The sequence below is a fragment of the Bubalus kerabau genome, chromosome 8, assembly GCF_029407905.1.
Source record: "Bubalus kerabau isolate K-KA32 ecotype Philippines breed swamp buffalo chromosome 8, PCC_UOA_SB_1v2, whole genome shotgun sequence".
Lineage (NCBI taxonomy): Eukaryota > Metazoa > Chordata > Mammalia > Artiodactyla > Bovidae > Bubalus > Bubalus kerabau.
In genome coordinates, this window is record NC_073631.1 from 94,915,510 (window position 1) to 94,941,264 (window position 25,755).

A 25,755-nucleotide genomic window follows, 5' to 3' on the forward strand; every position below is an offset into this window, starting at 1 on the left:
CAGCAATTTCAATTCAACATTTTTGAGTGTCTGTTGTCTCAAGCACTGTGCTCAGACCAAAAAAAAAAAAAGATAATTTGAGATTCCTTCCTTTGAAAAGCTCTATCTAGAAAATTACCTTCAGATTATTCAGATAACTCCAACCCTAAGGCTAACCTGAATCCCTAAATCACCCTTCAGTCCTGCCAAAGCTTTTCATCTCATTATTCTTCAGATGAGCTTTCTAATTTCCTGTCATTCCTTTGCTCAAATTCATCCAGAGAATCCCATTGTTTCCACACTAGCGAAGTTATTAGTTCTTAATCTTTCAGGGGAGTCAAAGACTAGTGAGATTCTGTTTAGACATGGACTTCGTCTTCCAGAAGCATGCACAGAAATGCATACATACACCATATACTTCACTGCACTAGAAACTGATTTCCTGAACATAAGCAATATAGAAAAAGCAATATTTACAAAGAAAGGAATCCCTCCTTCATCCTTTCTTGCAGGTAAAATAGTGACTTCCTGAAAGAAATTTTAAAATTTTAACAGCTCAATAGTAAATCTCAGTAAAAACCTGGCTTGATTTGAAATTCTAATATGGTCTTTGACATAGTAACACATAGATAACCTTTGATAATCAATTGTAACTTTATTCTCCATGGCCATAAGTGTTCAATTCCTTGACTCACAAAGGTACACAGAACCAAAGCCGAATTCCATAGAATGCTTTGTCAGATTAAGGCAGCCTGTGTACTAGAACACTAAATTCCTCCCAGAGTTTCAAGCCAAAGTCAAGTCCCATTATTTCCTCTGCCTTCAATTTCAATTAAGACCTCTGGAAAGGCAGCAAATTTCTGTCTAGTAGAGAAAAACATCATATTCTGTTCCCATCTCTTGGCAATACCTCTTGGAAAGGTGGTAACAGCTGCTGACATGGAAAGTAATGAGGCATGGCTATCCCTTCCAATGACACGTGGCTATCCCTTCCTCATCAGAGAAGGAAAACAATGATGCATGCCTGATGTCACAGGTGCACATCTGACCTCAGAGTGCTATCAAACTTTTTCTGCCATTTGAATAATTATCAGACAGTAGGGGAGAGAGATTATTTTGAAGATGTTGACAGCCTTTCCAGTTTCCAAAGAGTCCTAAAATGAAATTTGTGATGACATGAGAGAGCACATGAAAATGTGAAGCCTGATGTACCAAGAGACTTCAGTAGTTTTATCCAGTTACATGATGAATGGAAATGGCGGGCTCATTTTTTTCCAACTCTGGAGTAAATGATATCATTTGACAAGCAGTGCCCCAATTCACCATGGGGTCACTAGGAGTCGGACACGACTGAGCAACTTCACTTTCACTTTTCACTTTCATGCATTGGAGAAGGGAATGGCAACCCACTCCAGTATTCTTGCCTGGAGAATCCCAGGGACGGGGGAGCCTGGTGGGCTGCCGTCTATGGGGTCGCAGAGAGTCGTACACGACTGAAGCAACTTAGCAGCAGCAGCAGCCTCAATTCTCTTTCATGGACCATATTTAACAAACTTAGCATCAAACCACTTGACTCTCCACTCCCCTAACATACAATGTTCTCTCCCTCCTCTCATGTATTCAAATGCTCGAGACCCTCAGCCATTGTAATAAGCTTTCCCTGATTAACTGCAGTCTGAAATGACCCATCCATTTTTTTTAATGAATTCCTGCAATTTTTTCTATTTATGACTGTCCTAAAATGTGTATTATCATGAGACCACCAGCTTCAAAAATGTATTATAATCTGTATTTTTACAAACATTAGAAAGATCTGTGGCAATTTCTCCAATTTTCCTAAACCTATTTTGCCATTTTTAAAAGAATAATTTATCCCCAGAATGATGGAGAGGAAAAAGCTGACAACAACTGTTGCTGGAGTGACAGATCAACTGACCTCAATTATTCCTTTCTGTACTCATTTTCACACACAAAATTTGATTTTTCAAGTCTATATTTGCCAGATCCGTAATGTCAATGTTGACTGTTGAGTTTACCACCATTGTACCTCTACCCCTAGATTGTCCAACCATGCCTCCCAACTCCCATGGTCATCCTACTATTCTAAGAATTCAGACCACTTTCAAAATAACTTTATGAAAAAGAATTTAAGCAGATCTGAAATGAAGATAAACTGATTAGATGGAAAGGCCTACAATCAACATCATCTATTCAAACAAGATATAAAATTATGCTGAGCAGTAACTTGAAGATTATCTCTTTCAATAGATTCACATTATAAACACAAGAACTGTGGGGAATGGGGTATTTTGGAATAAGAAACTTAAATTTTAAAAGTATCAGTATTTCAACAACAAAACGATAGCAGAATCATACAGAGCCAAAAGGGATTGGCCTAATTCATTAGCTCATGGATTCAACACTAATGATAAATGCAATTAAGGAGTTAAAAGAAAAAGAAATTAAAACAATGAAAGTAACTCAAAATGTGAAAGATGAGATTGATTAGTAACCCAAAGAAATGGCCCAAAAGATTGTCTTTGACATTAAAAGTATACCAAGGTAACCTGAACTTAACAACAGTTACACTTATTATCATTTATTGTATGCCAGGCATTGGGCTGTTTCACATAATTAGTGCAATTTTATTAAACTCTAATGCAGAAAAACTTTGCTAAAGGAGAAAGAAATCAAGAAAGCAAAAGCTGGCCATCTGTCTGCATTGTGGTCTACTAGGAAGGATGCTCTGAGAATTGATGAATATCTAGTCTGAGTGGCAAGTATATTCCTATGGGAAAACTGAACGTATCATACTACCAGAGCTTACAGATAATGGTCACTAAGAGCTGATTCAATGTTCATCAAGAAATCTTCAGATTATAATTAGTTTTCCATGTATATTTGTCTATTGGGGGAGATTACACTGAACCATAAACAGAAGTCAGTGTCCCTGATATATTTCACAACAAACTTAAAAACTAGTGTTTTGGGCTTCCCAGGAGACAAAGGTTCATGTAGTCAAAGCTATGGTTTTTCCAGTAGTCATCTAAGGAGGTGAGAGTTGGACCATAAAGAAGGCTGAGCTCCAAAGAATTGAGGCTTTCCAACTGTGGTGCTAGAGAACTCCTGAGAGTCCCTTGGACAGCAAGAAGATCAAAGCAGTCAATGCTAAAGGAAATAAATCCCGAATATTCACTGGAAGGACTGATGCTGAAGCTCCAATACTTTGGCCACCTGATGCGAAGAGCTAACTCATTGGAAAAGACACTGATACTGGGAAAGAGGGCAAGAGGAGAAGTGGGCAACAGGGGATGAGATAGTTGGATGGCGCCAACGAACAGGAGTTTGAGCAAACCCTGAAAGATAGTGAAGGACAAGGAAGCCTGGCCTGCTGCAAACCATGGAGTTGCGAAGAGTCAGACACGACTGAGCAACTGAACAACAAAGGTGGCTCAGTGGTAAAGAACCCACCGGCCAACAAGGAGATACAGTTTGATCCCTGGGGCAGGAAGATCTTCTGGGGAAGGAAATGGCAACCCACTCCAGTATTCTTGCCTGGGAAATGCCATGGACAGAGGAGCCTGGCAGGCTATAGTATAGGCAGTCTCTAAGATATGACTTAGCAACTAAACAACAACATCACTGTGGTATTTATACTTAAATATTTATCTGTAAGACTGGCTAGAATGACAGTCCTTAAGCACCTAGTCATCTTGCTAGTTGAATCAATAATGGCCCTAGATGAACCAATAGGACCAGCTTTAGAAAGCAGTGACCATGTCAAAGCTAAGTGTGAGGTCTAACAGGGAAGCTAGTCTGCCCTCTCTGTCTTGCTGTTCACCATCTTCAAATTACGATGCCATGTGATTTCAAACACATGCATACAAGAACAATTTAATTCGAAATGGGAATAATGGAAAAAGGAGGAACAAAATATAGCATTGTTTCTCCATGTTCCAGTGAACCTTGTGAATTTAGAGTTTAGTTTCTACAGCAGAGAAGGCTGAAGATTTATTTTTGTTTTTCTGGCACCAATAAGTAACTGTTTCATCTATTAAAAGAACTAGTCACCTAAGCAAAAAGTAAATGTTCAAGAACTTGGACATATAAACTTTTACTGAAGAATAAATACCAAAACATTTCTCATGTCCACAAAAATATGCAATAGGCAGTTACTTACGGGTTTTGTTCTGTTTGGGGTGTTTTGTCAGTTTTTGTTTTCTGATAACATCTCCAGAGGTGAAAGATCTAATAATAAATACAGCCAGGTCCTAACATGACTTATCACAATTCTTGACAAGATGTTCACAGCATCACATCAAGAATTCCAAAGTCAGAATGCAGTTAGGACCCTGTGTCCATGGTCAAGGATAACACACACAGAAGTTGAACCAATGCTGTGAACCTCATGGATACAATTTTATTTGTACTACTACTGAATTTTAACTACTGTGGTATCATTATGAAAATACACTTTTAGTCTGATTAACTTTTTTCCAGTCAATAATGGAGTTATAATTAATATTATTTTCAAACAGAATTAGTGAATGATATGTGGAGAAGTACTGCCATCTTTAGGGAGAACGCAGGATTACTAGTAATTGAATATAAACACTTGGCCTCTGAATCCTATCATGGACACTTGGTATGGTACTTTTTTTTTTTTAATGGATTTGTCTTCTGTGATACAGTCTGGTCCAAAAGATCTAAAATCAAGCAGTTTTAACAGGCCCCATTAATGTATGAAAAATAAAGCAATAATTGCACTGACAGATAAGCTAGCCAAAATAAAACCGTGAATGATCAAAATTAAGGATATATTTTTATACAGATGACATGAGTCATCTGAAGATTAAACATGAGTCATCTCAAAAATAAAACATAGTTATAAACTGTTTTAAGAAACAAATGAAAAACTATATTTCTGTGATTAGCATATGAAGTTAGAGATTTTTAAATTTAGAAAATAAATATTTGTGGTTTAGTATTTATAGCACCACTGCTTATCACTGGCACTGAGATATAAAACTGTTTGGAACATACCATACAGGTTTTTACACAAGTTTAAAAGTAAATGATTTCCCTGAAAATTTCACCTACCATTTCCTTCTCATATAGAAAAGAAAATATCCCAATAAGCTCTTTTTGGTAACTAGCAGTAATAATTATTATCCACATTTCACTAATTTTTTAACTTTAATATTTATTATAAAATAAATCAATGACCATGATCTCTCTGAAAGAAATGTGAAACACCACATTATGTTGCACATGAGGTACTCAATCTGATATGCTAAAAGTAAAGAATAATACTTTGTTCACAGTAACTAAAGTTAGTTGTCTGATAGGCTATATAAGAAAGTTCATGGACCAAGGCATAAAAATATATGGGTTCTACAATTTTCAGACTTAATGCTAAAAAGTGGGGGGAAAAAAAACCCACCAGGAACAGAAAAGTGTGTATAGTATGCTTCCATTTGGTAAAGGTGAATATATACATTTGTATGATTATATACACATAAAACATCATGAAAGCCCAAGAAAACTGGAAACTAACTTCTTAACTCAGGGGAAGAGAATAAGAGAACCAAGAGATAGGGTAGAAAAAAAACTTACCTTTCACAGTACATCTCTTTGTACTGTTTAACTTTGTTAACATGTATACGTTATTATCTACTAAAATCATCTTTAAGAGATGTCTGGTCTCTATTCCTGACTGCTTCATTGACTTCATGCAATCACTTACCTCAGTTTTCTCCATTTAAAATGAGGTTAAACTACATCTCTAGAGTTCCCATCTACAATTCAAGAGAATTCTGGCTCAAAAGAAGGTGTATACAAAATGTATATACCAGATGGCTAAATAAAATAACTATGAGCCTTACTTTGCAGCCTGCTCTGTTCCCATTAGGCTACAAAAGCAGCATAGTAAGGAAGTCTGGGAAGAAAATTTATGTTTGTGAACTTGATAAAAGTTTGTCTTCTTTCTTTTTATTCTGTTCCAAAAGTAAAAATCTGGTTAGTCCTGGGAGTTTCTTGATGGCCTAGTGGTTAGGATTCCGGATTTTTTACTGCTGTTGGCTTGGGTTCAATCCCTGGTGAGGGAAATGAGATCCCACAAACTACACCCAACAAATACATAAATAATCTGGCTAGTCCTCCGTTTATATACATGCGCACACACACACACTCACAACTCTCAAAACATTTTGATACATGAGAAAACATTAAAAATAATTATAAAGAGGTAGAATCTTTGTGGAAGCTTTTTAATAGGATTCTGAGGCAGGAAAAAGCTGAAAAATCACCCCTGTATTTCCCTAAAATTGGCCCCATAACCTCCTAAAAATCCTTCATAACCTTCATAAACACAAGATACCAGCAGACCCAGGGTAGTCAAGGGTAGAGCAATAGAAGCTTTAGACCAGTAAAAACAGGACATGAAGAGAGGACACTGACATCTGAAGAACAGAAAATGGGGACAGGCCTGATGATCCATTCATTCATAACCTTACATGCTGCAGAGCAAAACTGTTAGTCTTGAGTCTCAGTAGGTTTAGAGTATAATCATGGGGACTCTGTAGTTAAATAATAATGCACTAATAACAAAGGATAAAGAGGGGGAAAAAAGATAAATGTTCTGAGTTCAACAGAGGAAGAGGTCACAATGGGCTGGAGCTACGAGGAACACATTCACAGAAGAAACAGAACTTAAAATCTGTGAGATAAGCAAAATGATGATGGAAACATGAACAAAATAGTTTAGTTTTAGTCATAGTCTGATTTTAAATAGTAACTTGGCAAAAAAAAAAAATTATGTTGCCACATTTTCTTGATAGAATACTTTACAGGAGTGATGACACGCTAAAGATTTATCAAAAGTGACAAACAGGCTCAAATATAAGATTAATATGCATCTAGATACAATTTACAACAGGGCAGGGTTCTAAAGTATGAGAAAACTATACCTATTCCAGGACATTTGGCCACCCTCTTCCAGTATTTTCTTGCAAGTAACTGGTATTATTTCCTATCACAACCTTCACACTCAAGAGTCAGCTCCACCCAAAATGCACAAAATGAGGAAGTCAAGCGGTGCCAGTTCTACTTTTCCATTGATTAAAACTGAGTTGGATCTGGGTAATTCAAAGAGTGATGTGCGCTTTCCTACATGAAAAAATGTCAAAACAAAATAAAAACTATTCTCTCAAGAGATTCTGTAACCATATGAACTAAGAAACTAATACAGAACCACATAATAACTTTAGGCAAAATATATAAATGCAAGGTATTATTTATGAATACAGTGTATGTGGCTTCTGCTTGATTTCCTCACCATAAGTCTTACCCTTATCCTGTCTCCAGTTTAGTCTCCTCAATGCTATCAGATGCTCCTGGTTTTTAAAATCCTTCAGCAGCTACCCCTAATTTTAAAAGTATGATTCAAACTACTCGGTATATAAGACCTTTCTTGATTTGGCTGTTATTCCTTTCCTTGGTTTATATGGGGTCTCATGTCCTCTGTACCTATCTGGAAAGTTTGCCTAGCTAACTCTTCCAAAACTCAACTTAAAAATGGATGGATGAATTATGAAAAGCCTCGCCAATCCCAGTGTGCCTTACAATTCCACTTCTGTGTATCCTTATAATGTGTTCTTCTTTCACAGTACTTGAGAAAAGGAACTGCACTTCTTCTCTCTGTAATCCTAGCACCTAACGCAGTGCCTCACACAAGCAGGAGCTCAAAATGTCTATGAAACGGATACAGTCAGCCTAAGACAGTGAAATCTGAAGAATACTCATGAAATTCTTTGACTTTTGAAACCTGAACAGGCTCCATGGGGAAGGGGAGTTTAATTTGCTTATTGTTTCTGGATATTTTTAAATAATTTTTTCATTTTCCATTCAATAGAAGTTTGCTAAATTAAAATCTTTAATCTTTAAAAGGCAAATAGATACCTCACGTAAAATACAACTAGTCCTTCAAGTAACAAACACTTTAATTAACATGTGGTCAAAGGCCTGAATCACTCAAGAGGCTAAAAAAGAATCTGGGTTAACTCAACTTAGCAAATACCTGTTTGCCTGCATGGCTAGGGCACCACCTATGCATTTATAACAGGTAAACAAAGCTTAGCTGCCACCACCCTACAGCCCCCAAACCAACTATAGTCATATCAGCATTAGCGTGAGTGTGGGGTAATGCAACCGTTGACTCACATCCTTAGGGAAATAAATGCAAATGGCAAAAGGGAGAAGCCTATTATTATTTCAGAAAGGGCAGAACTACAGACCAAGGTCCGGGAAAATGTATGAAGCTTCTAAAGCTTTTCTGCCTTTGCTATCTCCTGTTTTCCTATACTGGTAAGCTATCTATTATTCATCCACTCATTCAACAAAGATTTTTTAATGTCCCAAGCATTGTGCTAGGCACAGGCTCTATACCACTCTCCCAGTCTCTTACATAAATCTCTCCAGTAGGAAGACATACACTAAACAAATTAATGCACAAATATAAACATAACTAAAAATTGTATTAGCTGACAAAATGGGAAGGAACGGAAAACAGAACTATAAGGGACATAATTTTAGACTGTCTTTATTTAGAAATGAAATTTAAGCTGAGACCTGACAATGAGTAACTTAGTTGAGCAGTGAACATACAGTAACAACAGAGCTGTCTGTGTTTTACGAAGATAGTTCTGACAGCAGCGTGGAAGACAGATTAGAGGTCAGTTAAGAGATTACTGCAGCAGTGTAGGTAAGAGATAGGAGTCCTAACTAAACTATTAATACCAAAGGTGGAGATGACAAGGAAAAGCCAAGTGTGAGACACATCCAAGGGCAGGATAGACAGACACTGACCACTGATCAGGTAAAGTATGTAAGAGACAGAACGAAGTCAAGGTAATTCCTAGGATTCTAATTAGCCCAGGTTACCAGGAAGGTAGGAGTGTAAATAACTGAAACAGGGAATACATAACGGAGGAACATGCTTAAAAAGAAGCTAAGTTTGGTTTACTGAGTTTCTGTTGCTTTTAAGTAAGATATGGAGAAATATCCAGGTGGAGATGCCTGACATGTAACTTTGAAAACAAATGGTCTAATTATCAGAATCACTAGACTAGAAAATAGGTCTGGGGTCATTTCCACAGAAGTAATAAGTGATGCTTTAGGAGAGAGGAATCAGCAAAGGAGTATTAAACAAAAAAAAAAAAAAAAGGAGGAAGGAAAGTCTGATCATGTTTAAAGGCCTAGAAACAAAATAAAAAGTCAGTACCAAGAGAGGAAGAATCAGAACTCACAGAACTGTTAGTTCAATAAATATTTATCAGTATCCACCATGTTCCAGGGCTTCCCTTATGGCTCAGATGGTGAAGAATCTGCCTGCAATGCAAGAAACCCAGATTCGATTCCTGGGTCAGGAAGATCCCTTGGAGAAGGGAATGGTTACCCACTCTAGTATTCTTGCCTGGAGAATTCCATGGACAGAGGAGTCTACAGTCCATGACATTGCAGAGTCAGACACAAATGAGCGACTCACACACACACACACACACACACACACACACATTCCAGAGTCCTTAAGATGCTTAAAGACACAAATAGATAACTTCAATTTAGTTATATATGGGGCACTATAGGAACATACAAGAAGGACCCAGCCAAACCCAGATCAGGATACACTCAACGAAAAAAACGGTGTCTGAGCTAAAGTTTTAAAATTAAGTGAAATCATGCAAAGAAAACTGGTAAGGACAAAAAAAATGAAATCAAGAGAATGCCTCTAGGTTTCTGAAATGCTGAACAAGATAAAAGGTTATAGAAAAGAGTTGGAAGAAGCTGAGAGGCTAACGTGAGTAAACTGGTAAGTGATTTAAATTGGTAAGAATAGAGTCATTCTTAGAAAAAAGAAGAGAACCAGATGATGAAAAAAGTCGACAAGAGATTTTGGTAGGGGGATTCCCTGGTGGTTCAGTGAATAGGAATCCACCTGCTAATGCAGGGGACATGGTTCGATCCCTAGTCCTGGAAGATTCCACAAGCATCTAGCAACTAAAGCGTGGGCGCCACAACCATTGAGCCCGAGTGCTACAACCACTGAAGCCCATGTACTCAGGGCCTGTGCTCCACGATGAGAGAAGCAACTGTGGTGAGAAGTCCGAGCACTGCGATGAAGACCCAGTGCAAGCAAAAATAAATAAGTAAATAAATACTTTCTAAAAAGAGATTATACCTATATTTTTAAAAAAGGTTTTGGTAGGAAATTTACAGAAGATTTTGGGGCAAATGTTACAGAAGGGAGGTTGAGTGAAGCTGCCAACCTGTATGAGGATTTGGGAAGAGATGGGAGAAAACTTAAATGAAGTCTGCTGAGCTTAATGTAACTGTACCTTTCTATCTTCTTAGAAGATTTCTGTAAAACTGTAAAAGGTTCATCATTTTCCAAAGCTTTGGAAGTCTGTCTGTTTCTTTTGGATGCAATACCATGCTGAGACCAGCCCAAAGTGATCCAGTTATAAGTGACCATGAAAATGTTGGAAACGTAAATTTTTGTAAGCATTAATGGTCATAGGGGCTTTCCTTGTGGCTCAGCTGGTAAAGAATCTGTCTGCAATGCAGGAGACCTGGGTTTTATCCCTGGGTTGGGAAGATCCCCTGGAGAGGAGAAAGGCTCCCCACTCCAGTATCCTGGCCTGGAGAATTCCATGAACTATACAGTCCATGGGGTCACAAAGAGTCGGACACTACTGAACAACTTTCACTTTTCACAACGGTCATAGAGAGATCAAGTACAATGGGAAGCAAGAAGGCATTAGGTTTAACATTTATGTGGTCATTGATGCCCTTCAAGTGAACTTTCAACAGAAATGTAGGGGTAGGAAAAAACTACAGATGATTCACACGTGAAGGGTATAGGCATGGTTCAATATTGTCATTCATTCAATAAATATTTGCTGAATGCCTACTATGTACCAGGAACTGCCCTAGGCGCTGGAGAATCAATGATGACCAAGGCACAGGTCTCCTGAGAGTTTGATAGAGAGGGGAGACAACAAAATAGGCAACTACAGTAGTGAAATTAGTGCTAAAGTATTCTGAGAGCCTAACAGAAGTTTAAGAAAACCAAACTACCACACAACTGCACTCATCTCACATGCTAGTAAAGTAATGCTCAAAATTCTCCAGGCCAGGCTTCAACAGTATGTGAATTGTTAACTTCTAGATGTTCAAGCTAGATTTAGAAAAGGCAGAGGAAAACCAAGAGAGTTCCAGAAAAACATCTACTTCTGCTTACTGACTATGCCAAAGCCTTTGACTGTGTGGATCACAACAAACTGTGGAAAATTCTTCAAGAGACAGGAATACCAGACCACCTGACCTGCTTCTTGAGAAATCTGTATGCAGGTCAAGAATTAACAGTTAGAACTGGACGTGGAACAACAGACTGGTTCCAAATCAGGAAAGGAGTATGTCAAGGCTATATATTGTCACCCTGCTTATTTAACTTATATGCAGAGTACATCATTCGAAACACCAGGCTGGATGAAGCACAAGCTGGAATCAAGATTGCTGGGAGAAATATCAATAACTTTAGATATGCAGATGACACCACTGTTATGGCAGAAAGTGAAGAAGAACTAAAGAGCCTCTTGAAAGTAAAAGAGGAGAGTGAAAAATTTGGCTTAAAACTCAACATTCGGAAAACTAAGATCATGGCATCCAATCCCATCACTTCATGGAAAATAGATGGGGAAACAATGGAAACAGTGAGAAACTTTCTTTTTCTGGGCTCTAAAATCACTGCAGATGGTGACTTCAGCCATGAAATTAAAAGATGCTTGCTCCTTGGAAGAAAAGCTATGACCAACCTAGACAGCATATTAAAAAGAAGAGACATTGCTTTGCTGACAAAGGTCCGTCTAATCAAAGCTATGGTTTTTCCAGTAGTCACATATGGATGAGTGCTGGGCTCTAAAGAAAGCTGAGCGACAAAGAATTGATGCTTTTGAACTGGTGTTGAGAAAGATTCTTGCGAGTCCTTTTACTGCAAGCAGATCCAACCAGGCAATCCTAAAGCTAATCAGTCCTGAATATTTGTTGAAAGGACTGATGCTGAAGCTGAAACTCCAATACTTTGGCCACCTGATGTGAAGAAATGACTCATTTGAAAAGACTCTGATGCTGGGAAAGATTGAAGGCAGGAGAAGGGGATGACAGAGGATGAGATGGTTGGATAGCATCACCGACTCGAGGGACATGAGTTTGAGTAAGCTCCGGGAGTTGGTGATGGACAGGGAAGCTTGGTGTGCTGCAGTCCATGGGGTTGCAAAGAGTTGGACATGACTGAGCGACTGAACTGAATTTAATGGAAGTTTGACAGTGAAAGTAAAGAGGAACAGATGGCAGTAACTAGACTGAAGATAGTCTGGAAGGGAAGTTCACTTACTGACTGAAAGGAATTTGGGCATGTTTGTAGGTCAAGGGGGAGAAGTTTGGGGAAAGAAAGATAGAAATGGGGAGGAGAACAGAGAGAAGGGTTGCTGGAGAAAGGTTTGAGGAAGACTGACTAGCAAAGGTAGAAGTGGTAAGTTTGGAAAAGAAGAACACGTCTTCCTTCAAAGAACCAAAGACAGAAGACAAAAAAAAACTGTGATGCCAAAGGGGAGCGTAAAGAAATGTTTCCTACTTTTGCCATGATATAGGCAAGGCTGCCTCTTATTAAGGAAGAAAAATAGGGCTGAAGGCTTTAAGAACAAGGTAAAAGTTCTGAAGAAGAGGTGTGAGAATCGGATAACTGAAATAACTAATTCTAATTCCTAAGATAACATAAATAAAAGGAGAGGCGATCAACAACTGTATACTTTGTTTACATTTGGGAGTGGAATATAAAAGTGAAATGTGAACTGCATTTCACAGAATTCCATAGACATGAATTCTACAAAGGCAAATCTTTAAAAAAATTATCAAAAAGTCACTAAATGTACATCCATACAGTGCGGAAGTGATTATAGACCATTTGTTAGGGTACACAGTCAATACAGCACTCCCATGAAACTGAACCTGTCACCATTACTTCGTAGCAACGGCAGATGCTGCTGCTGCTGCTGCTGCTAAGTTGCTTCAGTCGTGTCCGACTCTGTGCGACCCCATAGACAGCAACCCACCAGGCTCCCCCATCCCTGGGATTCTCCAGGCAAGAATACTGCAGTGGGTTGCCATTTCCTTCTCCAACGCACGCAAGTGAAAAGTCAAAATGAAGTCGCTTAGTCGTTCCTGACTCCTAGCAACCCCATGGACTGGAGCCTACCAGGCTTCTCTGTCCATGGGACTTTCCAGGCAAGAGTACTGGAGTGGAGTGCCACTGCCTTCTCCGAACAGCAGAAGTTAGGAGGGTCAAATAAAAAAGTCAGGAAACAGAAGCCATCAGTAACAGAAACAAAGAGAAATACACAGGTAGAGAAGCTATCCAGATTAGAAGATGAGGTAACAGGAAAATAAACTTATAAGCAAAGACATATTGTGGACTAAAATAAGCCTGAAAATAACTGATGTAATGTTCCTGCTTTCCTTCTTTCCTTCCTTCAACATTCTCTTAGCACCAATTATATGCCAGGCACACTGGGAGGCATCAGTGATGCAAAGACAAGATGTAATGCTTACTTGTAAACTCAGAATATGTTCTTGTACCCATAGCCTAATGTTTACAATAAATAATAAAACTGAAAGCTGTTCTGAGTTTTGCTACTAAAAATTATGCTTTGTTCTATAAGATATTACTCACAAAGAAGCAAAATTATATCAAAAAGTTTAACAATTTCTTGAACAATTAGCAAAAGGTGCTGCCAAAAATAAGCCACCCATAAAATAATATGCTCTAACTTAATAAACTGCTGTCCATCTTGACTTTATCACAGATGTTACATCTGACTTTTTCTTAAACGGTTGGATTAATACCAACGAAAAGGCAACAAATATCAAATGGCAAAGCAAGATAACAGAAACTATTTGCCAAGTGCTGGAAAGTATTTTGGCAGCCAACGCACAGCAATTGTAGTGATCACTGTAATCGAATTAACATATATTTATTGAGCTCATGAGCCAGGCATTGTGCTAAGTATACTACATACATCATTAAACTTTTATAAACTCCCACAACAAACCTATATATACCATAGTTTCTAATACCGTCATTTTACAGACAAAAAAACTGAAGCTTAGGAAAACTAAGTAACTTGCCCAAACTACAGTTAGTAAGCAAAGGAGACATGGCTTGAACTCCAGTATGCCTGATTCTTGAAAAGCCATGCTTTAACCACTGTGTGATTCTGTTTTCCCAGAAGGAAATGGTGCCAGACACATGATGACACTCAGTAGTGCCTGTCGTTGAAGGAATGAATGAGACGATATAAAGCAGCTATTGCAGAGTATGCCCAAATGTGGAAAATACAAGAGCAGAAGCAGTACTTTAAGGATTCACTAAATCACCAACTCAAATTGTGCAGCATAATTGTGGGTGTCTGGAAAATCACAGCAACTGACAGAACGGCCTAATATGCTGTTACAGGAAATGGAATGGCTCTTTTTGAGTGGAAACTCCAGGCTGTCTCTGAATCTACAAAGCCAAAGATGGAAACAGCACTGGTTCAGGAAAGGAACTGCAGGTGCTGATCAGAGAACTCTTCACATTTTTCTCAGCATGGAAAGGACTGTTGATGCTATATTAACAATCAAGCCCACAGGTTACCTTTAATTCTATCACCTTTAAAGTGGAAGAAAATCACGTAGACTGGAAAGGTTATAACATTCTGAAAGTGAAATACTGATCCCTTTTTTAGAAGACTGGCACCAAAAACTCCCCTTTACTGGGTCCAGGGGCATGTTTTATGACACTGACTCTGCTATCACAATCACCAACAGCAGGACAGGAACAGCAAAAGTATGGCCAGCAACCCACAAAGAGGCCTGGCATGGTAGATTTGCCCAACAAGAATGCAGCTAATGGAACCAATCAGATTGTCTCTTTTAGCAGGCTAAATTCAAGCTATATGGAGAGGGAAAGTAGCTGAAAAACACAGAGAAGACAAGCAGCAGAAGTAATGAGGCAGTTATGTACCACACTAAGATACCAAATGAGGTAAAAGGTTTTGTTTTTTTTTTAAGGTAAAAGCAGAGTCTGAGAAGGGCTAATAGCAGCCGAGAAGCCATACTCCTGCTGCTAAGAGGGTAACACCCAGTCATTAGAGTTGCATTACTTTTTCCTGGTTTCTCTAGTACTTAGTTGAAATCTACATGGTGAAGCCAGTCTGTACGATTATTCCTAGACTCTCTTAAGGCTGAGCCATTTCTCTCTTATCCCCACAATGCTCTCAAAGAAACCTCTCTTTACCAGCTATGGATCAATTTTAAAACTCTGTGCTTGCAACAATAAAAAGAGTAGCATGATGCTTTATAAAGGGTCACACATGTGCAATCAGATGACCTGGCAAATTGAGTGGTGGCTGGGTCTCACTTCCATCTTGCAGAATCTGTGGTTTGAAGACATTGTGTTCTTTAGCTCCAGTTAACTGTCTCCGGAAGAAATGACCTTCAAAGAAGTATCTTAAACCTTACAAATTAACAATTCATATCATGATAATTATACACTTAGAAACCGAAAAGAGATCCAGGGCAGATAAAGGCAACAAAACCATCTCCTTTAAAAGTTTCTTCCTCTGGTGTGTTTTTTTATGTATCCAAATTTCAAGGCAAATAAGTGATTTTGTCCACTTACAATCATAAGGAACAACAGGTAGCTAGTCAGGCAAAGAAAGGATAGGCAGGCAAAGAAAGGATAAATTGGAAAATCATGAAAGCGTGGTGAGGCAAGTTTAACTTGGGGATATAAATATTGAAGGTGACTCACAAATTTCACTAAGTGCGTTCGTGCCTAACTCTATGACAATCCCATTAGCCCATCTTATGTCCTCAGAGCTTGCCCATTCAAAGGAAAGGAGAATGAAGCTCAGAAAGTCTCAAACATCTACAACTGTCCAAATGTTGGATTCCAAGGAACTCAGTAAATAATCTAATGAGCAAAAGGCATGAAAATGACATGGCCACTCTCCTACAGAAGCTTATATAGAATGATCCTAACAATTTATATGTCAAAAACCCAAGAACACTACAAACAACTCTTCTCCCTGAAAGTTATTTTTTTCATATAATTCAATCACTTGTACACACAATGTTCCTAGTATTTGGCTATTTTTTTTTTTCTTAGAAGTATTCCTCACTTTTTCTTCTCATCCAAAATAAAAACTACCAGACACAACCAGGTACTTTGGAATTTAGGTCTACCAAAGCATCAGTATAGCCAAGAAGAGTCTCAACTTTTTAAAAATATTATTTTTGCACAGCTTAGAAAGAAACTCTGTCTAAAAGCCACAGTTCCATTTCTCAGAGCTAATTTCTTTTCAAGATAATTCCACAGATAGAAGGAATTAACTAATATTCAAAACCTGAGTTGTAAAGAGTTCTATGCATTTAGGCTTCACCCTGGTAATTTCTCCTCTGAAAATAACATTAGTACACGCTCTTACACAGAAAGTGTTACCAGATTATATAGAGCAGGACACCCAGATAGGCTGCAAGTTACTCAAGCATTCAAAGTGGGATTATTCGTTTGTTTGGGTTTGGCTATTTTTTTCAACCACATCATTCTATTGCTTAAACATTACAATGTTTTGTATATCAGGAATATGCTCAGATACCTGACGTAAGAATTTGACTGTCAGAGTCATGAAGCCAGACAACCCAAGAATGGTAACCCTAGCACTTGATCTGCAGTTCAAGATATAAGAGTTTATCCAAACTGAGGGACAAAGGTTCTCTGGTGTTGCAATTATCCCCATACACAAAAATTTCTAAAATTGTCATTTTATGGTTAAAAAATCCATGACCAGTAACAGGCAGGTATGCCACTGAAATCTCTCAGCAGATAATTTAACACTGCTTGGGCCTCAGCTGAAACGTGGAATACTGCCACTAATGACTACCACTGGCAAGACAAGTACCGTTACTTATCTCTTCACGACACATTCACCAAAGCAATTCCCAACCTGGCCCAAATCATGCTCTCCTGAAGAATCCACTTTCTACAACTAAATACTTGCTTTTAAATAATTAGTTCATAGTCTTTCAACTATGTTACTCAATATTTGCTCCATGTCAGTATTTCACACATGCCCAAAACCAAAATATTGTGTGATATAACAGATATTAATGAGAATTTTAGGACAGATGGGTTGTTCTAAGGAGTAATGATAAAAACAAGCCTAACACTGAATGTGTTTAAAACTACCAATACCTTTTTCAAGATAAATGAAAAACAAAGAAGTAGGAATGATAAGCCAATAACATCAGATTAGAAGAAAACTGGTAGCAAGTAATAATATAGTTGGTTGTCATTTCCCAATTAAACACAAAAGCGGCAGCTAAAATCTAATACACAGCAATGAACTCTCTTCTAAGGAAACATTTTCATTTAAACTTAACTTTACAAGGTAATGAAAAAAATCCCACATTTATACTGTGAAATCTCACATTTATGATTACTTATAGCAATCATATCTAACAATTACTGTAACATGACAAGGACCTTCTCTAAGCTTCTATTTTTCTGTTCTGTAAAGTGGTGTTAATAAAGGAACAGCTCTTACTTCATAGAGTTGTTGGTGGATTACAGGCATCAGGCATGTAAAAGATTAGCAAAGTACTTGGTATATAGTAAGCACTCCATGCTAATTACTATTGGCTAATACTAAGAAATTCTCCTTATTACTATGAACTCTCATTTTAGTGCTGGTGGCACTTTCTAAAATAAATTAAATCTATCAATACTGAGATAACAGAAGTTTAGGAGATTAAGACCCAAACGTCTCCAAGTATATGACAGCACAATTTAGATGGAAAAGGTTTTACTACTACTAAAAAGTAGTAACTTACTGTAATATCAAACATGTACTTATAGTGCCTGGGTATATATATAAAACGTACAAGACACTAAACAAAATTATCAAGATGTAGTTAAAAATACACAATCAAGCAAATTAATTCTGCTGAGTGTGCACGGGCAGTAAAACCTCCAAGTCTGAAGCAGATGCACCTTCGGTATTCAATAAATTCCCCTCCGTTTGTGGCATGACAGTGGTGATTATATGCAGAGAAAGAAGCTTGAAAAATAATAAACCTGACAAATTAAGTATAGATTGATAAAAATTCAGGAAGAAATGAGCTCTCTTTCCACCCTTTTACCTTCTTAAAAAAATGTTTTAGCGATCTTAGTACTAATGATCTGTTAATTAACCAGAAGAGAAAAAAAAAGGAAAGAGCTAGAAGCTCAGCTCAGTCTATACCCCGACCAGTAATGCTGAAGAAGCTGAACAGTTCTATGAAGACCTACAAGACCTTCTAGAACTAACACCCAAAAAAGATGCCTTTCTCATTATAGGGGATTAGAATGCAAAAGTAGGAAGTCAAAAAATACTTGGAGTAATAGGCAAATTTGGCCTTGGAGTACAGAATGAAGCAGGAAAGGCTAATAGAGTTTTGCCAAGAGAATGCACTGGTCGTAGCAAACACCCTCTTCCAACAACATAAGAAAAGACTACACATGGACATCACCAGACGGTCAACACCAAAATCAGATTGATTATATTCTTTGCAGCCAAAGATGGAGATCCTCCATACAGTCAGCAAAAACAAGATCAGGAGCAGACTGTGGCTCAGATCATGAACTCCTTATTGCCAAATTCATATTTAAATTAAAGAAAGTAGGGAAAACCACTAGACCATTCAGGTATGACCTAAATCAAACCCCTTATGATAATACAGTGGAAGTGACAAACAGATTCAAGGGATTAGATCTGATAGAGTGCCTGAAGAACTGTGGACAGAGGTTCGAACATAGTATAGGAGGCAGTGATCAAGACCATCCCCAAGAAAAAGAAATGCAAAATGGCAAAATAGTTGTCTGAGGAGGCCTTACAAATAGCTGAGAAAAGAAGAGAAGCTAAAGGCAACGGGGAAAAGGAAAGATATACCCATTTGAATGCAGAGTTCCAAAGAAGAGCAAGGAGAGATAAAGAAAGCCTTCCTCAGTGTTCAATGCAAAGAAATAGAGGAAAACAGTAGAATGGGAAAGACTAGAGATCTCTTCAAGAATATTAGAGATACAAACGGAAAACTTCATGCAAAGATGGGCACAATAAAGGACAGAAATGGCATGAACCTAACAGAAGCAGAAGATATTAAGAGGTGGCAAGAATACACAGAAGAACTATACAAAAAAGATCTTCATGACCCAGATAACCGTGATCATGTGATCACTCACCTAGAGCCAGACATCCTGGAATGCAAAGCCAAGTGGGCCTTAGGAAGCGTCACTATGAACAAAGCTAGTGGAGGTGATGGAATTCCAGCTGAGCTATTTCAAATCCTAAAAGAAGATGCTGTAAAAGTGCTGCACTCAATATGCAAGCAAATTTGGAAAACTCAGCAGTGGCCACAGGACTGGAAAAGGTCAGTTTTCATTCCAATCCCAAAGAAAGGCAATGCCAAAGAATGCTCAAACTACCACACAATTGCACTCATCTCACACACTAGCAAAGTAATGCTCAAAATTCTCCAAACCAGGTGTCAACAGTACGTGAACCACAAATTTCCAGATGTTCAAGCTGGATTTAAAAAAGGCAGAGAACTAGAGATGAAATTGCCAACATCTGCTGCATCATCGAAAAAGCAAGAGAGTTTCAGAAAACCATCTGCTGCTGCTGCTGCTAAGTCACTTCAGTTGTGTCCGACTCTGTGCGACCCCATAGACAGCAGCAGCCCACCAGGCTCCCCCATCCCTGGGATTCTCCAGGCAAGAACACTGGAGTGGGTTGCCATTTCTTTCTCCAGTGCATGAAAGTGAAAAGTCAAAGTGAAGTCGCTCAGTCGTGTCTGACGCTCAGCGACCCCATGGACTGTAGCCTTCCAGGCTCCTCTGTCCATGGGATTTTCCAGGCAAGAGTACTGGAGTGGGGTGCCATTGCCTTCTCCAAGAAAACCATCTACTTCTGCTTTATTGACTACACCAAAGCCTTTAACTGTGTGGATCACAACAAACTGTGGAAAATTCTTCAAGAGATGGGAATACCAGACCAACTGACCTTCCTCCTGAGAAATCTGTATGCAGGTCAAGAAAAAAGTTAGAACTGGAAATGGAACCAAAGACCGGTTCCAAATTGGAAAAGGAGTGTGTCAAGGCTGTATTTTGTCACCCTGCTTATTTAACTTATATGCAGAGTACATCTTGCGAAATGCCAGGCTGGATGAAGCATAACCTGGAATCAGATTGCCAGGAGAAATATCATTAACTTCAGATATGCAGATGACACCACCCTTATGGCAGAAAGTGAACAAGAACTAAAGAGCCTCTTGATGAAGGTGAAAGAAGAGAGTGAAAAAGTTGGCTTAAAACTCAACATTCAGAAAACAAAGATCATGGCATCTGGCCCCATCACTTCATGGGAAACAGTGTCAGACTTTATTTTTCATGTGGAAACAGTGTCAGACTTTATTTTGGGGGGCTCCAAAATCACTGCAGATGGTGACTCCACCCATGAAATTAAAAGATGTTTCCTTCTTCGAAGAAAAGTTATGACCAACGTAGACAGCATTAAAAAGCAGAGACATTACTTTGCCAACGAAGGTCCATCTAAGTCAAGGCTATGGTTTTTCCAACAGTCGCGTATGAACATGAGAGTTGAACTCTAAAGAAAGCTAAGCACCGAAGAATGGATGCTTTTAAACTGTGGTGTTGGAGAAGACTCTTGAAAGTCCCTTGGAATGCAAGGAGAACCAACCAGTCCATCCTAAAGGAGATTAATTCTGAATATTCATTGGAAGGACTGATGTTGAAGCTGAAACTCCCATATTTTGGCCACCTGATGCAAAGAACTGACTCACTGGAAAAGACCCTGATGCTGGGGAAGATGGAAGGTGGGAGGAGAAGGGGACAACAGAGGATCATATGGTTGCATGGCATCACTGACGCGATGGACGTGAGTTTGAGTAGGTTCTGGGAGTCGGTGATGGAAAACAGGGAAACCTGGCGTGCTGCAGTAGTTCATGGGGTTGCAAAGAGTTGGACACGACTGAGCAACTGAACTGAACTGAACTGAGAAGCTCACAAGAGGTCAAAGGAAAAGAGTGCAGAAACAAATAATAAGGGAGAAGAGGAAAGAATCTGGAAGTTAGAAAAGCCAAAGTTCTTGTTCAGTTGCTAAGTCATGTCCAACTCTGTGTGACTCCACAGACTGTTAGCCCACCAGGTCTCTGTCCATGGACTTCCCAGGCAAAAATACTGCTGGGTTTCTAATTTCCTCCTCCAATCTCTGGCACTGGCAGGTAGATACTTTACTGCTGAGACACCAGGGAAGCCCAGTTTAAATGAAACACATTTTTTCCTACAATTCTGTCATGGGCCAAATGCCTTAGAAACGAAACAACTACTAGCCAATCTTAAGACTGCTGACACTTACTCCTCTTCCATCTTGAGGTTTCCATTAGCTTTTAAAGTCAGAGAAGAGGGAAAGAATACCACAGAATAGAAAAGGATTTTGCCTAACAGCACAGCCAACTTCACGCTGCCCATATCTCACAGCTCAGCAAGAGGTTAACTGTAAGACCCTGTCTGAATCATAATCCTGGTAATCTAAAGATTCCGCTAGAAAAGTAAATTCTAGAACTCCTAAGGATCTAGATTATTTCCCTAGGCCACTACAGGAAATCTGGAGACCTAATTTCTGTAGTTACAGAAGCATTTCAAATCTTTCTCAGTGGTTATGCCATTTGAAGACATCTTTTGTAACTTCACAGGAGGAAATGATACTTACTTGGGCCTGTATCTCCATATCTACTTGCCATAACAACTACTGGGAAAGTTCTCTCTCTATACCCACAAGTTCAAACCCATAGCAAAACCATAAAACTTCCCCACTACTGCATCCATGGGGAAGGAAATGGCAATCCACTCCAGTGCTATTGCCTGGAAAATCCCATGGACAGAGGAGCTTGGTAGGCTACAGTCCATGGGGTCACTAAGAGTCGGACACAACTGAGTGACTTCACTTCACTTTACTGCATCCATAGGCTCTCTAAAGCAAACTGAATAGAACAGCCTACTGACCATAAAGCAATGTAAAAAATACACATTCCTAAAGTGAAGGTACTTTTCAACAATACAAGCAAGGTGTCAAATGAAAATTTGGTGTATGTATATATACATAAGCCAAATTTTATATATATGGGGGCATATATATATGAGCCAAAATTTATATACATGTCTGTGTGTGTGTGTGTGTGTGTGTGTGTGTGTGTGTATATATATATATGAGCAAAATCCTATCTTTATGTGTGTATATAAATAAAACTAGGCTAAAAATTAAGGATGGATAATTTATTATTCTTTAAGAATGTACACACTGTTTAAAAAGGTTTTGTTCTTGAAGCAGGGAGAAGGGGGGGGTGGGGGGAAGCAAAAATGGTTACTGTGCATTCAAAGTGTATCTGCAATGTTAAACAATCAACACCTGCTTAGGGAATTCCACAGCAGTCTAATGGTTAGGACTCCACACTCTCACTGCTAAGGGCCAGGTTTGAAACCTGGTCAGGGAACTAAAATCCCACAGGTAGCACATCATGGTCAAATAAAAAAATTAACAAAAAAACCACCTGCTTAGTGTCAGCCATACTCATCCAGTTCTCCCTTGCACTACACAAACTTAAAAAGTTGAAGTGCAAGCCATACCTTTTATTGTTTTTCCTCTTCCACCAATATAATTTAGGAGTAAAAGATATCTTCAGGGAAGAAGTAAGTTGAATTCTATAGAAAAACTGTTGATCAAACAGCAGCAAAGGTAGATATAATTTTAAGATCTACCCAGAGACAGATCTTAAAGTAAGGCATTCTTGATAGTTCTTTACCTGATTAACCACTGCTCCCCCTCACTCCACAACAAAAAGTGCTACAAATACTTGCTTATAGAGCCTACATGCAAAAAGCTTCTGGCACAAATTTCTTAGGCCTTTTCTCAAAAGCCTCAAGCCTGATCCTCTTGAGATGACAAAGCCCAAGAGTCAAAATAAAATCAAAAAGTTATGGATGAAGACCAGAAAGGAATACAAAGAACAAAGAATTTCTAATCACTTCTTACATGTTCATTCTACTCTTCTTAACTGGTCTGAGTTCTCTAACTCCTATGTCTCCCATGATCCATTAATTTAGCTACTATGATAAAATATTCTTAATCTCTCCAGGCCCTTCTAATTTGGACAAGTCCTGACATAGTGGTGTTTTGTTTTGTTTTAACTCTATGACCCAGATGAAATCTTTTTATAGTCCTTGGAACCCTTGATGCTCCCTCCTAAATTCCTGCTCTGTGGCCCTAATGTTATGACAGAGGAGACAAACTATGTGAATGGTCCTGTGAAAACAAGTGAGTGGAGGAAGGGAATTGCTGCAATTGGGCTCCACAAGCATCAGGCTATTTCTCGTTCTTCCCTACAGGATTTAACAAGTAAAGTAGAAAGGAAAAGGCTGGCATACACATGGGAAGCTGCAGCAAAGAGCTACCCCAAGGTTTTTAGGAATCCTCATTATCTTTCCGTTTTTATAGGCAGTTAAGTCTGGAAAAATATCTTTGGAATATGTCTTGTGTGTGTAGGAATGCATAAAAGATAACACCTTGCAAAAGTCAAACATACAGGTTTAATAATGTGCCACTAATGAAGATGGTTTATAAATGAAATAACACCTACACATTTAGTTCCCTAAATATATTATGCTATTAATCATTAAAGTTAGACCTATAAGTACAAGTTTTCCATATGTGGAAAAGTAAATCTGTTTTTAAATTAAAGAGAAATTATCACTCTAACTCTTAAAAATAAAACGATCAGGATAAATTTCAAGTGTAGCCGCTCAGTCACTGAATAAATTTAAATTTGATAATAAAACATTTAAGTTTCAACCAATGCACCTTCGCTGAAGCACATTTAGCTGAAATAACTTCGAGTCTTGTTTATTTCCATCACATATAGTACATTTTTCCAACAAGAGCACGTACATTCAATATAGAACATTTCCAACAAGTTACAGTCTTTCTACTTTCCTTTCACAGTATATTTTAGTGCAAAGCACTGGGAAGGGTAAATGCTTTTCTAGCTATAAAATCATTTTATTATGATCTTGTGGATCTTCAACATTTTAAAATTTTATATAAAAAGTATATAGATGGACAGGGTCCCTCCTAAGTTCACATGTGAACCTATATAAAAACATGGTATATTCTCCTGCTGTACCTTTTAAAATTATAATTTGACAAAAATTACTAGAAATTATTTAAAAATAAAGTATTCCCTAAAAAATACAGAATATTGATACACAAAAACCTGCCCAATAGTTCATTAAAGATAGATGTACTTCTGTTTTCCCTAAAATCTTGATTACAAAAATGGACAAAAATTTATTATTTTTTAAATTTTTCAGTAGGAATCAAATATTATCTAAAGTGGTCATCTAAGATTTTACTTGGGAGAGGGGGAAAAAGCAGGGTTTACACCCCAATCTTCCTTTTTTAGCAGTATTTAAAGAAATAAACTAATATTGTAAGAAGTGGTTGTGCAGGGATTGTCTGCATCCATAAAATTTCAGTAAGCTATTTACTACTGCCTTCATATTAACATCAGTAAATGTGCGGTCTTTAAAAAAAAAAAAAAAAACTGAAAATTTAAGTTGCATCTATCATTAAAGTGCTTTGAATGAAATTTAAAGAAATACAGGGGAATGTTTAATTTTCATAAAAACCTCAGATGTTTACAAATGAAGAATGTGATGATCCATGGGTGAAAATGAACTGCAACTTTCCTGTAGTATAAATTTTAGAATGAAACTTGCAAACATTTAAGTGCTGTAGAACAAGTTAGAAATAAATTGATGTAAAAATAATTACAAATATTTAGCAGGCTAAATATTTATAATGTGCTGATATTAATTTATCTTTTGGTCCTAACATACACTCACTAGGAAATTACGTATCTGTACAATCCAGATAAAAATTCTGCCAAATGAAGTGGAACAAAACTAAAATCACTAAGATAAAGTCTTTGTTAATTAAAAATCACCAGTGGTGATATTTTGTTCAGGTTGTTGATCACTTTAATCAACAAACTGTTGGAAAACAAAATTTGCACCATCTGTGTAGAAAACGTAGAGCAAATGCACAAGGGTGGTTAGCTGATGGACTGCGACGACAGTACTTAATGTCACAGCTACTTGCAAGTGCTGAAGAGGCAGCGCCTTAGAAACAAGTGGTTAGATGGTTATTATTTTAGTCAGAAAACAGCGGTTACAGTCATGTATTTATCAAAACTTTTTCTTTTTTTCCTCATAGTACCATTTGAAGATGTTTAGTGGTTCTAACACCAATTTAAAGTCTTTCCACAAAAATGAACTCCAAACCTTTTCGTACATCACTTGAAGTTATCTGAGGAGAAATGGGAATAAATGAACACTTTTGAGTTTACCGATAAAACCTTATTTTTAGAATTATACAATAAATGACTTCTAAAGAATGGTTTCATCTCAAGTTTTCCACACAAAAAAAATGTGTGATAGTCAAACCACAACATTTAACCTACTCAGCACTCAAACTAAGTATACTGCTTTAGAACCTGAATCCAAAACTA

The 25,755-nt window shown here is 38.0% G+C and overlaps 1 protein-coding gene across 1 annotated transcript in view; it reads right to left on the bottom strand.

Annotated features, from left to right (window-relative positions):
- Positions 1-614: 614 nt before the first annotated feature.
- The window catches only part of ZNF800 (zinc finger protein 800), a 185,116-nt gene continuing 159,975 nt past the window's right edge, over positions 615-25,755 (bottom strand). Inside the window, exon 6 of the mRNA XM_055590841.1 lies at positions 615-25,553. Coding sequence (XP_055446816.1) covers position 25,553 — 1 coding nt within the window. The 3' untranslated portion in view covers positions 615-25,552. The remainder of the gene's footprint in view (positions 25,554-25,755) is intronic.